At 37.0% G+C, this 15,585-nt stretch overlaps 3 protein-coding genes across 5 annotated transcripts; 1 reads left to right on the forward strand and 2 right to left on the reverse strand.

The window, feature by feature from the left end:
* Positions 1–425: 425 nt before the first annotated feature.
* On the reverse strand, positions 426–8,614 carry Ctr1A (Copper transporter 1A). 3 transcript variants are annotated; one of them, XM_068303899.1, is made up of 7 exons: positions 8,473–8,614; positions 3,870–3,928; positions 3,421–3,535; positions 3,157–3,359; positions 2,844–3,091; positions 2,227–2,256; positions 426–1,420 (listed from the first exon to the last, which is right to left on the reverse strand). In XM_068303899.1, exons 3-7 carry the CDS (start codon positions 3,452–3,454, stop codon positions 1,219–1,221), a joined length of 717 nt encoding a protein of 238 aa, XP_068160000.1. In that variant the 5' UTR covers positions 3,455–3,535; positions 3,870–3,928; positions 8,473–8,614; the 3' UTR covers positions 426–1,218. The 3 variants fall into 3 exon arrangements, with proteins under 3 accessions (XP_068160000.1, XP_068160002.1, XP_068160003.1); XM_068303901.1 differs by lacking the exon at positions 8,473–8,614 and adding an exon at positions 8,317–8,334; XM_068303902.1 differs by lacking the exon at positions 2,227–2,256 and having other exon boundaries at positions 427–1,420.
* Positions 8,615–8,675: 61 nt separating this feature from the next.
* Positions 8,676–9,674, forward strand: LOC137587474 (zinc finger protein 593 homolog). The gene is made up of 2 exons (XM_068303903.1): positions 8,676–8,801; positions 8,876–9,674. Exon 2 carries the CDS (start codon positions 9,003–9,005, stop codon positions 9,528–9,530), a length of 528 nt encoding a protein of 175 aa, XP_068160004.1. The 5' UTR covers positions 8,676–8,801; positions 8,876–9,002; the 3' UTR covers positions 9,531–9,674.
* A 78-nt stretch (positions 9,675–9,752) lies between these two features.
* Positions 9,753–15,546, reverse strand: Cdc7 (Cdc7 kinase). The gene is made up of 4 exons (XM_068303897.1): positions 15,157–15,546; positions 14,481–14,964; positions 13,964–14,186; positions 9,753–12,277 (listed from the first exon to the last, which is right to left on the reverse strand). Exons 2-4 carry the CDS (start codon positions 14,773–14,775, stop codon positions 10,654–10,656), a joined length of 2,142 nt encoding a protein of 713 aa, XP_068159998.1. The 5' UTR covers positions 14,776–14,964; positions 15,157–15,546; the 3' UTR covers positions 9,753–10,653.
* Between the last annotated feature and the right edge of the window lie 39 nt (positions 15,547–15,585).

The raw sequence follows: 15,585 nt of genomic DNA on the forward strand, positions 1-15,585 counted from the left end.
TTTCACTCTGGAATCCACAAAGAAAGAACACAACTGGATCTGATCTCAGAAAACCCTTTTTGAAAAATAAAATTCATTTTGTTTCCATATTTAATATTATATTTATATGTTTATTAAAGTTTACAAATAAATTTGTATTTACCATTTACTGTATGCATTTGCTTTTTCATATCGTTTAATATCTACATGAGCTATGTTTAATAGGCATATTTGAATGATTTACATATATATATTTATATATATATATATAGCGTTGTATCTTAAAAGGAATTCCAACAGTTTTTTTACAGAGCAATTATTAACAAGACTCAATTTTGATTTCTGTCTTTTTCTTCTTTGTAATATGATTAATAAAAAATGTAAATACATATTTGTGTATATTTTGTATGTATGTATATATATTTATAAAAAAAAACTTTGCATTTTATTAACAAAATAATATAATAGTGGGCATAAAATATTGATAATAATTGTTGGGTTTTTTTTTTCTTGGTTTTAGATAATAAAACAAAAACAAAAACAAAATATCCTGTGCCTTGAGCTGAGCTTTCGATAAATAAACAATTTTCATTATTTCTACAATTTTTTGTTTGTTTTTTTTTTTTTTTTTTGAGTACTAAAAATTTGTTTCTCTCTCTCTGTGTATGTGTGTGCTTTTTTTTACAAATTTTATTTTCACGAAAATACAAAAACTAAAAGAAATGCTAATTTAAAAAAAATAATGGCTCTTATGGTGCGATTTTTGTTCTTTTTCACTTTAAACTTAATCTCAAAAAACAAAAAAAGAGGAAAATTTACCTATTGCTTTTGTTGTACAGACGCACTTTCGCACTTGTTGATTATAAGAGCAATTTTTTGGTTATGAATAAATGTGTGTGTATGTATGTGTATGTGTATGCGTGAGTGCATGTGTGCTTCTTATGTGGGGGGATCATTTCCTATTTCGAAAATTTAGGCCGCTTAATATATATGTATGTATATATATATATATATATGTGTGTGTGTGTAAAGCACCATTTAGATCATGGGCTCCTCATCCATTTTATCATGCTGCTTTGGAACATGCTGCTGCTGCAGTTGATCCACCTTCTCCTCCTCCTCCTCACTCATAGCCATTGACTGCTCCACTATGGCTCGTGTTAAACAACTTTGGCTAGAGCTGCTGCTACTCGCTGTCATCCTCTGAACACAACTTCTGCTTCCAGTTTGCTGTAGCTGCTAGTGACAATGCTCAGTGACATCGACAATAACCGATTTCTTCCAGCAGAACAGAAAATAGCCAATTGCTGCTCCAAGGACAACCATCAGACATAGCCAGACATTGTAGGTCATAAAGATCAGCATAAGCAGGAACGATAAAGTCACTTGGAGTATGTGCAATAGCGTCTGATATAGATGATTCAGCGACAACATCGATGGTCTATCATCATCATCATCGAGTGAAGAAATCAAAAATTGGAAAACAAATTCAATTAGAAGCCATTAACAACAATAACTGAAAAGTATTTAAGAAAGTAGTAAGTCAAATAATATCAAATTTTCAACATGAACAGGAAGGACAAAAACAAACAAAAACAATTTCGAAAATATAAAAAGAGATAAAACATTTTTTGGATTTTGTTAAACAAACTAAAGAAAGAATTTATATAGAAGGTTAGATTTAAGTGCATAAACAAACATATAGAAAATATAGTAAATTAATAGTTAAGAATAGTTCTACGGTGCATTTTTAATTTGTAGTCAATAGAATAGATTTGTCTGTGTGAGTGTGTGTCTTCTATGGCAATAGTTCTCTATAACAATTGCTCCATTTATCCATTTTTAATGGATTTAACTTGATTTGTGAATCTGAAGTCATTGTTGTCATTAATTGTCTTTTGATTCTAGAACCTAAGTTCTTAAATAGGTGCTACAGATTGTAGTTTCAATGATTAATTGGTTGGTGAGTCAAATTTGAAATTGGCAATAATCCTGGTCAATTGAATCTCTACACAGCTGTGAGTTTTGTTTAATTTCCGTCTAAGCAATTACCCATAATGAACCAAAGCACCAGACGACACGGAGTAAACGGACACAGATGCCAGCTGGGTTTTCAATTACCCTATATACATACATACATATCGGATGACTTGTAAATATAATTAAAAGTCGCTACATGAAGGGGAAGAGATGGGGTGGGTGGTAGGAGTTGAGTGAGGAGTTTGATTTTACATTTGGAATACTTACGGTTGTTTGTGCACAACTTCGCCAACGTATCTAAAAGAACGATTAAAGCGTGTGCCCAGTGACAGTTACAGATGGATGGAGATTTGCAGAGGATTACGATACGCGGGGTACGCGGGTATAAAATTACAGATATACAGATACAAATATACAATTATCAATAATAAACAAACGCGTTCATCAATAGAGTGTGTAATTGTGTGTGGGTCGACAATCAAGGCATTGTAATATATGATTTAGAAATATATAGATGAATGATGATAAAAGCAATTGATTGGATACGGATTGAGTTTTGGATTTGATTTGGATGATACACACACACAAGGGAAGGACAAGAGATATACAGGAGCGGGTAGCGAGTATCGAGTAGCGTGTAACGGCAACGGTAACGAAAACGAGAGAAAAAAAAAAACGAGAAAACAAAGCATTAAGATTAAATATTTACATTGGTTTCAAGCATGCGAACCAAACGAAAAAAAAAAGAATCTGAAGGCAAAAAATAGAAGCATAACCAAAAGGATAAAGAACCTTGCATCGGGCAGATTAGCAGGTCTTGTAAAAATTTGTACAAATAGCCACATATGTAAGCATTAAGCTGTATATCCGTGAATAGTACTCACTGCACGGGCGATGGAGCTGCCGCCGCTGGCGAAGGTAAACGCGGTGCCTCTGGATTACGTTGAGGCCCTGTCACCGGGCGGTATTCTAGCAAATTGTACGTCTTCCAGAACAGATATTCCCGATAGTATTTGAGACCCTCGTAGAGTAATGCCAACAGGAAAATGGCAATCATCGATCCAATCAAACCAGCCACTGTGTCAATGTGCCACCAGGAGAACAAAATGGTCTCATTGTAACCAAAATGAAACTATAATGAACATAAGATGAAGTGTTTGAATGGCTTCGAATTGTAGCCCTTCATTGTCCCCTCACCGCCATTGACATCATGTGCTCCATGCCAGTGCCAGTGCCGCCACCATGATAATGTCCTGCTCCATGCTGCATGCTCATCATGGGCGTCGTTGTGGACATGTCGCTGGCCAAGACTGTGGGATCTGTTACAGTGCCACTGCCCAGGCCACTGTGATCATGATGCATGCCAGCGTGACCATGGTGCATGGAATGGTCCATCGTCTCTGTGGTGTCAATTAGAGTCTCATCCAAAATCCAAAATAATTGAAAAGGGCAATAACTTACCCACATTGGGAGCACCATGATTGTGATGATCCATATCTGATTTGATCTTTATGGAAGGGGTGCGGAGCTCTCCTTTATATATATATTTTCTTTATTGTTTTGTGTGTTGTATTGTCTGTGGGGAGATTGGTGAAAGTGAATTTGTATTTAATGAGATTGTGATTTATGTGTTTTTTTTTTTTTTTTTTGTTTTGGCAATAATTAAAGAAATATTTTTTGTGTAATTCTCTGCTCGTTTTATAATGTGGGTCAGGGCGGGTTTCAATTCCAAGGCAAAGGCAATCAATTGCCACACCACAACTACAATTTGGGGCATTTAGAAAGTCCAAAATCTTGAATAAAACAGATTACCTTTCACCTAAAACACCTCAACTACTAACCCCCCCACCTAAAAAGAGTTAGAGCTATAGGAGGGGCGAATTGTGGGGGGAATATGTTGATTCTCTTACCATTAACTGTTTGGAAGACAACACGCTTTTCTGTGACAGTCTTGTTCAAGTTTCCTTTTCTGTAATGAGAGCAAGTAACGGTAGCACAATGATAAGTAAGTAAGTAGACAGTAAATGAAACTTGTTGCATTCGCTATAAACTAAATGTATGTTTGTATGTAGTTAGTAAATATGTTTCGCCAGAAAATCGTATTTTTGTTTTTGTTTTCGTTTTTGCTTTGTGGTTCACCGCATTTCCCAGGGCGGTCTCAATATGTATATCATATCAACTACTTTCAAACCGCCAAAACTCAACCGTAAAGCAATAGATAAGGTTCAAACACATATGTACATACTAAAAAACAAAGACAGACAGCAATTAAACAAAACAAAGGAAGGGCAAACCAAAAAAACCAGCAACAACAACAACAAAAATATGCTAAAGTTCTTTGAGTTGCAATTGGACAAAACATATGTATGGCTATATAAAAATCATATCGCACTCTCACTCTATAATTGAAACACACATTCAACCTGGCCTGAGTTGACCACAAATCCGGCTTTAGCTATCCATTATGATCAGTTGCGAAATAATGTATTTAAAAAACCCCAAGTTGCCAGAATTCGACTTTTGATATACTTTAGGAAATGTTGGCCAAAAAAAAAAAAAAAAATTCAAGTTTTCTTAATTATAACTTTAAAATTTGTACATGTTGAGATAATATATAATCTCATAACATTTTAAAATAAAAATTATTTTCTTAAGCAAATCCAACAAATAACTTGAAACTATAAACTGCTAAGGAAAAATGTTAAACAATTTAAATTTTTTCTTTTATATTTCATTTTTCTACCTATAAATTATATTTAAAAGCAATTTTGAAACTTCTGTATGAGATTTCATTAAATTTGTATTGAAATTACTTTTAGATGCCATGACAAACAAATTGCAAAATGAAGAGAAATTTCAAAATAACTGTCAGCCATTTTAGCCATTACTCTGCTTCTTGTTAATGTGGCCAATAAAATGGCAACAGTGTTTGGTATGCCCTCCGTTTTTGCACGCTTATTTACAGGGTATCCAATTGGGAGGGAAATAAAACCAGTTTTTTCCCCCAGCCGCATTCTAAGACAATTCAAACGAAAAACAGATAAAATCATACATACTACATTAAGAGAGCGACAAAAAAACTAAAATTAAAAACTAAAAGCTTTCAATCTTTCAGACTTTAGTAGTCGGTTTACTGTTCTTTTGTTAACGTTCAATGTGATTCATTTGTATGAGGTTTAAAATACAAAAATTGAAACAGTTTAGTAACTTTTAAGCTTCAGTTTTAGACACAAATACAAACATGTGTATAATATACATTTGAATGCATTATCCATCGACAATTTATCTCTTTTGAGTAGAAGAAACATCTGAACGATTAAGCGGCTTGCCTTGAATCGAAGCCACTTGCCAAATCAAAGGAAAAAAATATATTCAACAGTTGGGGCGACTTTTTTACGGTATATTTTGACCAAACTGACCAAAGCTCAAAGACTAATCGGGTGGGATTGGGGAGGGGGGGGCAACAATTCAACTTTAAAGTTAATGTTTACAAAAAAAAAAAAAAAACAAGCTCGTGCAACTTAAGATTTTCTTATTATTATACCCTTGCAAAAAGGGTATATTAATTTTGGTCAGAAGTGTGCAACGCATAGAACGAAGCATCTCCGACCATACAAAGTATATATATTCTTGATCAGCACGACGAGACGAGTTCAAATAGCCATGTCCGTCCGTCCGTCCGTCCGTCCGTCCGTCTGGATCAACGCAAACTCCTCCTAGACCGTAAGAGCTACAGAGCTGAAATTTTGCACGCAGGCTTGTATATACTGCAGGCGTTGTATATCTCGGATTCAGCCGGATCGGACCACTATATCATATAGCTCCCATACAAACCCCAAAGTCACGAACAGTGACTTTTCTCAATAACTTCGTTATTTTCTATGTTATTACCTTAAAACTTTATATTAGAGAGTTTATTACGCTTATAAACGACTGTGCCAAATTTGATCAAGATCGGATGACTATATCATATAGCTCCCATAGGAACGATCGGTCGAAAACAGTGACTTTTATGAATAACTTCGTTACTTTTAACGTGATTGTTTTCAAATTAAACATTTGTTAGTTTAATATATCTGTTAATGACTGTGCCAAATTTTATCAAGATCGGATGACTATATCATATAGCTCCCATAGGAACGATCAGTCGAAAACAGTGACTTTTGTAAATAACTTCGTTACTTTTAACGTGATTGCTTTCAAATTAAACATTTCTTAATTTAATATATCTGTTAATGACTGTGTCGAATTTGATAAAGATCGGGTGACTATATCATATAGCTCCCATAGGAACGATCGGTGGAAAACAGTGACTTTGATCAATATCTTCGTTATTTCCTATGATTGTAGGCAATTCTTTCGCAAACATAAGCCTTTTTAGATAAAACGTTCTTCCACATTGATGGCTAATAGGTAAGGAAAGAGTTACCAAAATAGTTGCAAGGGTATACAAACTTTGACGCGGTCGAAGTTAGCCCCGGCCCTCTGGTTATTTTTTTCTTTTTTTCACAAAAGTTTTTCAACAAAAGCAAATCTTTTCGTTGTTTTGACTCGTTCGAAAGTCCCAAGTGAAAGAATCGAAATGTAACGGCATGTAAACGATATACAAAATGGACATTCTCGATAAATACAATTAAATACATACAAACATACATATGTATGTATGTACATTTTTACAAAATGAAAGCTAAAGATAAAAATTTCCATTTCCCTTTTTCCACAATTCACATCACAGATGAATAAGGAGAAAAAAACCACTCCTATTATTATTTTTATCTCTAAACTAGCATTTGTATACAAGTTTTTCGCTGAGATCACCAATTTATAAATTCTAATAAATTGTATAAAGAAATTTTTGTAGGAATTGGTCAGCCCTAACTAACTACAAATTTATAAACAAAGTATAATTTTAATCTTGATATTTGTGTTGATCTATTATCTTTTGTTTTTTTCCCTTATCTACTTTCAATGATTAAATTACAGTGGTAATTGCCTAAATTTAAATGTGAAGGTGCAAAAATTGGTCGGTTTGAATGATATTCATAGTACAAGTAACTTTCGATTTCATATCAATACATTAGCACCATTAGCAACTATTATGATTATGCCATATGTATGTACATATGTATGTATGTATGTACATACGTTCAATGAATGAGGGCAACGGGTCTGGACATGATATTATGTGGTTACAGGGCACATGCATCGGTATGCGTATCTAAAGATATACGTACGTAAATATGTACATACATACATTGTATGTGCATCTTTATCCATTTAGTTGTGTATATACACACATACATACATATGTATGTATATATTTTGCTGCAATCTTTATGCTATTTGCAAAATACTTAACTGACCGCTTCGTGACTTGTATGAACCAATACATATATACACACATATGTATATACATCTGTACATCTCTATGACTGTATGTGCATAACATAGAGTTAAAGAAAGTGAGAGGAGACTTGATTGCTGTTGTTGTTGTTATTGTGCATTTTGGCTTATTTTCGTTTGATGGAAGGGGGGGAGGCAACAGCCGCTAGGGGCTGTTACGTCACAGATTGAGTTTCTCTTTGCTGTGATCTAAATGCTATATCAATCAAGAGACCACAGATCGTGTATACATATGCATGTATAAATATATGTATGTATATACATACATGAATACCAGCAAGATTGCGTGTGTGTTTGTGTGTGCGTAAAGCGTATGGGGGGAGGCGTTTCTAACAGTTAAATTGGCGAATCAAATGTTTAACGATCAAGCAGAATCGACTATCGATAGTCCCATGTTGTGGTTAAATATATTGTTTTACTTATGCATGCTTATCCTGCTCTTCTTCTTATTCGCTACCGGCATTGTTACTTTTAAAGAAATCAATTGCAATGTATGTATGTCGCGAAATCAAAATCATGCAATTTTGAACAATAAAAAGGGGGTAAATAAATAAAATAAATAATTGCTTCGCAAATATGGGGCCAAAACGAAGCAACAGCTGGATGGTTGCAATTCAGATCGTCGTGTAATCACGGTTTTTGTTTATGATTTTTTGTTGCTGCTGCTTTTAAATGTGAATCTGCTTCCACAAATTGCAAACACAGACAGATACTCTCTCACACACGGACACATACAATCATGCAGTATTAATAAAATAAAAACAAATCGCTTTATGCCGAGCTTTAGATTTCAGCAGTTGTATGCAAGCATACATGGTCAAAAAAGGGGGAAGGAGTGCTTGGAGGGTGGTCCATAAAGAATAGCAGGGGTGGAATTAAAACGTGGGTGTCACCATTCAACATTATCATCACTTTTAATTTATGTGTTAATTTTATTCTTAAATATAACGGCACCTGTGTTTTTGAGAACGATATTACAATTATGAAATAATGTACATCACAAAGTTTCTTGTTATTTAATCACACACACACACACCAAATAACATTTGTTTTGCATATTATCAGGACTATTCTGTTAGATAGTGTTGTTGTTTTATAACATGGGCTTACTTTTCGTTTAACCGTTGCTTTTTTCTTTTTCGCTTAGTTAACAACTTATTGAATTGATATGCGCACGACGTCCGCCCGCAGACAACTTGTTCGCATGATTGTTGCTGAATTTGTTGCGAAACATATGTTTTAAACAAATAAAATACACTAAAAAATGCTTTAAGCGCTTTACAGGGCTACCAAATGCTAGCGCTTCTTGCCGATTATTCGATAGGTTTTCTGTGGGTAACTGCATCTGGTCACACTGCAAATTCTAGATTTTTATTTTGGTAGTGCGTAGGAGATTCGCTACAAACTTTAATAATTTATTATAGTTTGCAACAATTCCGGTGAGTTTGAAACATAACAAATAGTCACACCTAGTGGGTCTCTATTATAGTTAATATTATTTGTATGTCTTTAGCTACAATCGAAAACAAAAACAAAAGCACGTGCTGCTAGCGGCAACAACAGTCACAACGAAAAAGAAGAAGAAGCACATACTAAATCTTTTTGTTTTGCAACAAGTGTAAAGAACAACAAAATTCAAAATGGGTATGGTACAAAAACGCAAGAAGATGCACTACGGTGATACACATCTTCAGCGTCGCTGGCGTGTACGTAACCGTCGACGCGACTTGGATCAAATCGATACTGATTTACAGACTCGCAGCGGCGAACTGATCAATCAGGGTGTTGATCTTGATAAGCCTGGATTTGCCCAATTCTATTGTGTGCATTGTGCTAAATATTTTATCAATGACACTGCCCTGCAGGGCCATTTCCGCACAAAAGTTCATAAACGCCGTCTTAAGGCCCTGGAAACGGAGCCTTACAGCATTGAGGAGTCGGAACGTGCCGCTGGACGTGGCAGCTTCCAGAAGCCCAAGAAACGTGTAATGGAAACACAGCCTAGCAAGGAAGATGTCATTGCTGGTAAACGTATCAAAATCGAAGAAGTCCCTGACAAGGAAGGCACAACGAAAATGGCTCAGGATGATGATCAGGATGAATTACCTAGCACATCATCATCGTCAGCGAAACCGAAACGCAAGAGACCACAAAAGATGGAAAATTAATTCTGGATACTATGAATATGTTTTTAGCATTGGTTAATATTTTGTTTCTATTAATTGTAGTTAATTAAGAAATGTATGTATTTCCGTCAGATTGAAAATACACATACATATGTATAAATACTTGCAATCCATGGAAAATTTTAAGCTCTCGTATTTCACTTTACTTTTGGGTAAATTAATTGACCCCAAGTGCTTCCCACAAATTAAGTAAAATCATTTCAATTTCATAGAAATATAATATATATATATATTCTCTGCTTCGTTTCTTCTTTTTCCCAAAAATATTTTATATTGTTGTTTCCAAATCTTGATATACATATTCAATATTTTTAGACTTGTATTTTCCATTTCGAAAGCTTTTTATATATATATATAAACTAGGCAACATAATATAATAGCAAAAATAAAAAAGATAAACACAAAAAAAAAAAAATAATAATAAGGATAAGAAAATAAATCGATTCACTCGACTAAGCTATCTTCTGTCTGTGCTGTCAGTAATAGTTTGACCTAATGTGGTACAGATTTCGTATGCTATATATATATCCTAGTATTTATCACTTCACTTTTTGCTTAGAAAGTTATTGGAGTGAAAACTGTTTGGATGTACATAAAATGTATATATAAATCTAAATTTTTGGTTGATTTTTCAATTTCTTGATATTTTTGTTTGTTTTTTCTTATGTTTTTTTGTTTCTTGTTTTTGTTGCTGAGTATAATGTAGAAAACACTTTTTTTTTTTTTGTGTAGCGGGTAGTAAAAAAATGTTTTGAGTTTTGAGGTAAGTAGTAACTGGTATCCACTGGTCACTGGGAGTGCGAGGGAGAGGGAAATGCATGTGTCTGTGATCCTAGTGATGAAATGTTTTGATGGATTATTTTGTATGTACAACAGTTGCTGATGATATGATATGGAGGTAATCTATGTATGTATGTATATACATGCTGTGCATCTCTGGATGATGATAAATCAATCAATGGCGATGCTACACTTGCGTGGGACTAGTTTCACAGTTTGTTGAGCGACGTTTGCAGCAGCTCGAATTTAACGGCATATTGTTGAGAGGATTGTAGCAGTTGTGATGGTTGCTGTTGCTGTTGTTGCGGCAATTGCGGCTGCCATGTTAAATGGTGGTGTTGTTGTTGTTGCTGCTGTTGCTGCTGCTGCTGCAGTTGAATGCCTGTTGCAGCTCCCTTACTTTTTGGCACACGTCTGCGGGCCGTTGTTTGCCGGATAGGCGTGGCCGGTGGCTGTGTTGCCCGACGTGGCGTACATAAATCCTGTTTTTGCTCCAGGTGCTGCTCCCGTTGCTGATCATCGGCAAAAAGGCATGCTGCAATGCCTCTTCGGCAGTGATACGCTTATGTGGATTCACCTCAAGCAATCGCTGCAACAAATCATAGGCTGATGCCGGAAAACACTCGTACGGGTCTAATGGCTCCGTTACGTAGTCACTCTCCTCGCACAGACAATTGAAGAAATACTGATCACAATTTTTACAGACATCACAACGTCCCTCAGGCGATTCGTAGTGCTTCAAAAGCTTGGGATCACTGAAGATGGCACGATGGCGAAAACGTAGACAGAGATTTCGCAAATTAAGCGGACGCGAACGCTGACTAAGTGTGACCATCCGTTCCAGGGCCACAGCGGTTTTCCTTATGGCCCGGTCGCCAAAAATGGTTACAATTTCGGCTAAAGCTATATAATCATTCGGTGCCTTGAAGAATGGATATACCGATGACATTATGGATAGGAAGATCACACCAGCTGCCCAGATATCAACGGATGTTGTCTGATCGGCATATTTAAGCAGCACCTCGGGAGGACGATAGCCTGGAGTGCCGGCTCTGGAGGCATGTACCTCTTTCTTCATTAGGCAGTTAATGCAAACCGAGGGATTGGCAAAGCAATAGCATTTTCCATTGCCATTGGTTGCTGATCCACCGCCACCACCGCCGCCGGTTCCCGTTCCAGGTCCCGCTGTACCTGATGTCTGGCCACAACGGTTTGTATTGTATTTGGTCACCACTTGCTGTGGCTGTGATGAAGCTGGCTGTTGCTGCTGCTCGGTATGAGCCAGCGACTGCTGTATTGATGGCGACGGAGCCGCCAGTAGCTCATCAGGTCCAGGAGCATCGTGCTGTTGCACCTGATGATCTTTGGCTTGACATTCAGATGCAAATTGAGGATTTGCCATTATCTCATTCACTGGCTTCAGTGGCATCTTACCTCCTCCACCATCTTCGTTTAGCCTCATCCGTTTCACAGCACCACCCAAAACAGCATCAGCCGAAGATACAACATTTGGTTGTGTTAGCTCTATTTCCATTGCTCGTCCGCGATCTCTGGGTCTTTTGGTATTTACTCCGTTTACAGTTGCAGTTGCTGCGCCACCCGCTGGTGGTTGCTGATTCTGTGGCACAATTGCAGCCGCTGCCGCAGATGCTGCAGTACCCATCGATGACAAGTTCACATGTTGGGCCAGCCCAAAATCCACAAGAAGAAATTCACGTCGCCGACGATTGTAGAGAAAATTACTTGGCTTAACATCCCGATGGATTATATTAAATTTGTGTACATGACGCAAGGCCACCAGCAGATTCCTCATATACAACCGTATCTCCTGTACATCCATTTTGGTATAGAAATCATGGAAACGATCGTGCGGCATATAGGGCATAACAAAAGCCGCCGAAGCATCACAGCGCATGCAACAATGTATGCCAACAACATTGTCGGTGCCCCTGTAACAAAAAACAAAAATTGGAGAAACAACAAATTAGCCTATGCTTTTGAAGTTAATGGGTTTTAAAAACAGGATTTTAAGATATCCATTTTCTATATTCTAGATTCTTAAATATATTGTGTTCAGCTTTTTACCTTGAAACCGCTCTTCGGCTTTAAAGCGTTTCATATGTAGGTGTAAATTCTACTAAACGTTCTCTGTATTCAGATTCAGGTACTACTAATTTACAACAATTAGTAGGGAATGTGAAAAGATCAAAGTGCTGTAGGTGGTTTATAATTGTTTGTTTGATTAACTATAGTCAGAGTCAGAGGAAATATGAAATTGATTACACGTAGCGCGTAACGAGTCTGTGTTATCAAGAAATGCTTTAATTTTAGTTCATACACTCTTTCTCCCTCTACCACCTTTATATTCCATTCCCCCCTCTTTGTTATCTATATGATTGCATTACTATTCTTGCTGTGTTTGTCTCTCTTTCTGTCCATGTTGTGTTTCGATATCTCATAATCTCAACTATTGTTTTGGGTATGCCCCCATGTAAACAACTAACAAATACATACACTGATATAAACACCCACTTTCACTCATCCGCCAGCAATCCACCCACCGACCTACACCTTCTCTTCAAGGAACATACGTCATACAGAGCGACAGACAGTTAGACGGACAGAGAGACACAGAAATGAGCAATGAAAATTTGCCACCGAGCGTCCACTCAGCAGGGACTAGTCATAATTATCATAGGTTGCTGTTCTTGTTGTTGTTGGAGCTGTGACGCAATTGGGGAACGGAATTTGCGCAAATCGCTTGAATAGACACAGACACAAATGAGAAAGAAAAAGACAGAGAGAGAGATAGAGGGAGAGAGTGTGGTGATGGGTGAGCTAAAACCGGCCGGCTGGCCGACTAATGTCATACATACATATGTACATACATACATACGTAGGTATATACATATGTGTTTAATATGTGATTTGGAGTGATGTGAAGAGCTACCAACCGGCAGACACCCACGCGCAGACATTCTCTATTTTACACTCTGCTCCACCTACCTCACATCTCTTTGCTATCCCTGTTACCTACATATTTCTCTTCCCCTCATCAATACTGTGAAGCTCTCAGTGACTGAAATCTGCATGCATAAGAGTCTATTGCTATTGAATTAAATTCGATAACCTTGTACAAGGTAGTTTGAAGCAGTATTAAACGGGTTATAAGCGTCTTACGTCAAAATGCTAACGGCAACTTATCTAATCTTAAATCACGATAATGTAAATGCTATCGATAACATGGCGACGACGCTCCACCTCCTCTCGCAATTTCCTTTGAAGGATATGACAAAAGAGACATGTGCCCAGACATACATACGAAGGATTGATTAAGGAAGGGAACGAGCAAGTTCGAACGGGACAGAGCTGTACAACTGTAACTGGGCACGTGAATGGTGTGTGAAAGTGCAATAAACGTTCACATTCAAGCCGCCAACACAAATAAATTGCAATGACGTAAACGACAGCAAAGAGCGACGGCAAAAAAAAAAAAAAAAAAAAAAAAATAAAATAAAATAAAACGAAGACCCTACTATGCCGCCGACTGACGTCGCTTTTACGTTGTATCATGACGCAGGCGTAAAGACTAATTACAGATACATATATGAGAGAGTTAAAGGGTTTATCCTTACCCCATTTTGGTCATGCATTGCAGCTCCTTCATTATACGATCCGGATGACTGGTAGGTATATGATGTTTAATCGCAAATTTGCGACGCAGATTATCCGGCAGATTTGTTTCCCGTTTGAGAGTGGCCAACAGGACAGTGCTGAATGTGCCATTACCAATGCGACTATGCACATCAAAAACCTGACCAATATCGGGTATCCGTTCTAATAAATCATTGATGGCCTCTGTGGGTGAAAGGAATGAAATAATCCTGAGTATGAGTATAGTATCTATTATCTATATCATATATTTTGTGCTTAAAAATGGCAGCACGCGCACACACACACACAGCTCTACCTAAAGAGTATGTATTATATGAATGTAGCTTGAACACATGATTTTCAGGATCACATTTGCAATTTTCGATATTTTTACTTTTTAAAATTGATTCACGTGGTTCAGAGATCATGATATTGATTCACGCATAAGCGTATTTAAGTAACTACATTTAATTGAACTAGCTTTATAATGTGGTTTACCTTCGCTTTTGTTGCGGGGCTTCGATGTGGGCTTAATGGGCGTGCCAAATCCGATTCCACTGCCACCAACTGCAGACTGTTCAATAGATGGTTTCTTAATTTCTTCTGGACCTGCACTTGGTCCATTATTGTTATAAATTGTATTATTATTATTGTTGTTGTTATTGTGCCATAAGGAATGGATTCCACTGCTGCCGCTGGGATTCATAATAACTGTATCTGGCCTGAGACTCGAATTGTTTGATATTTTTCCTGCTTTACATTGTTGTTGTTGTTGCTTTAATTTACTGTTCATGTCCAGGCCTTACCACAGTCTATGGGAGCAGATGTAGGTTGCGCTGTGTGACGGGCAGGAGTTTTTGAGTGATCGAACGAAATTGGCGAATGTTGCTCATCGGTTGGTTGTTTAAAATTTTCGTCTGGATATGTGATTTTCAGTTTGGCCAAAAGATCTGGATGCGATTTAGAAGTCCAAAATCGTTTCCTGCATATACAAAAATTTTGAAAGCCAAAAATTAGAAAGTAATATTTTTTGATCCCACCCAAAACGAAAAAAAAAAAAAAAAAAGATTCTAAAATTAGAACTTAATTACGATTTTTTTTTTTTTTTGTATCATAATTTTGTTTTGATTTGAAGTGGATACAAACGGCTTTAAAGACAGTTTGCAATGCTTACTCTGATCCGGTGTGGTCTGATCTAGACAGCATCTGCTGTTTCTCTGCTTGCGTCTCTCTCGGACGTTTGTCTGGCCTCCGCCTCCTGCTCTTAACGCCGCTGCCGCTGTGATTCCTCACCCTTAACCCCGTGACGGCCGTCGTCGTCCCTTTGGATTGTGTGTTTTTGTGACGTTCGCAAAAAAAGTGTTGCTCCGCTTTAAGGGCGACAGTTTTGTTTCGCTTCTGGTTGCTGTTGCTTACTGTTGCTTTGGACCGCTTGTCGTCTTATTATCTAATTAGTTAATTAATTAAAACAAACAACAACAGCAAAAGGCAGAAATAAAACAAAAACACATAGTAAGCAGCAGCAACGAGAGTTTAGCACAGACAAGACATGGGCGGCTTTCGGTTTTGTGTTATTTTGTTGGTATTCCTCTGGCTGGGCTGT

The sequence above is a fragment of the Drosophila tropicalis genome, unplaced genomic scaffold (genome assembly GCF_018151085.1).
Source record: "Drosophila tropicalis isolate 14030-0801.00 unplaced genomic scaffold, ASM1815108v1 contig_158, whole genome shotgun sequence".
NCBI classification, from domain to species: Eukaryota; Metazoa; Arthropoda; class Insecta; order Diptera; family Drosophilidae; genus Drosophila; species Drosophila tropicalis.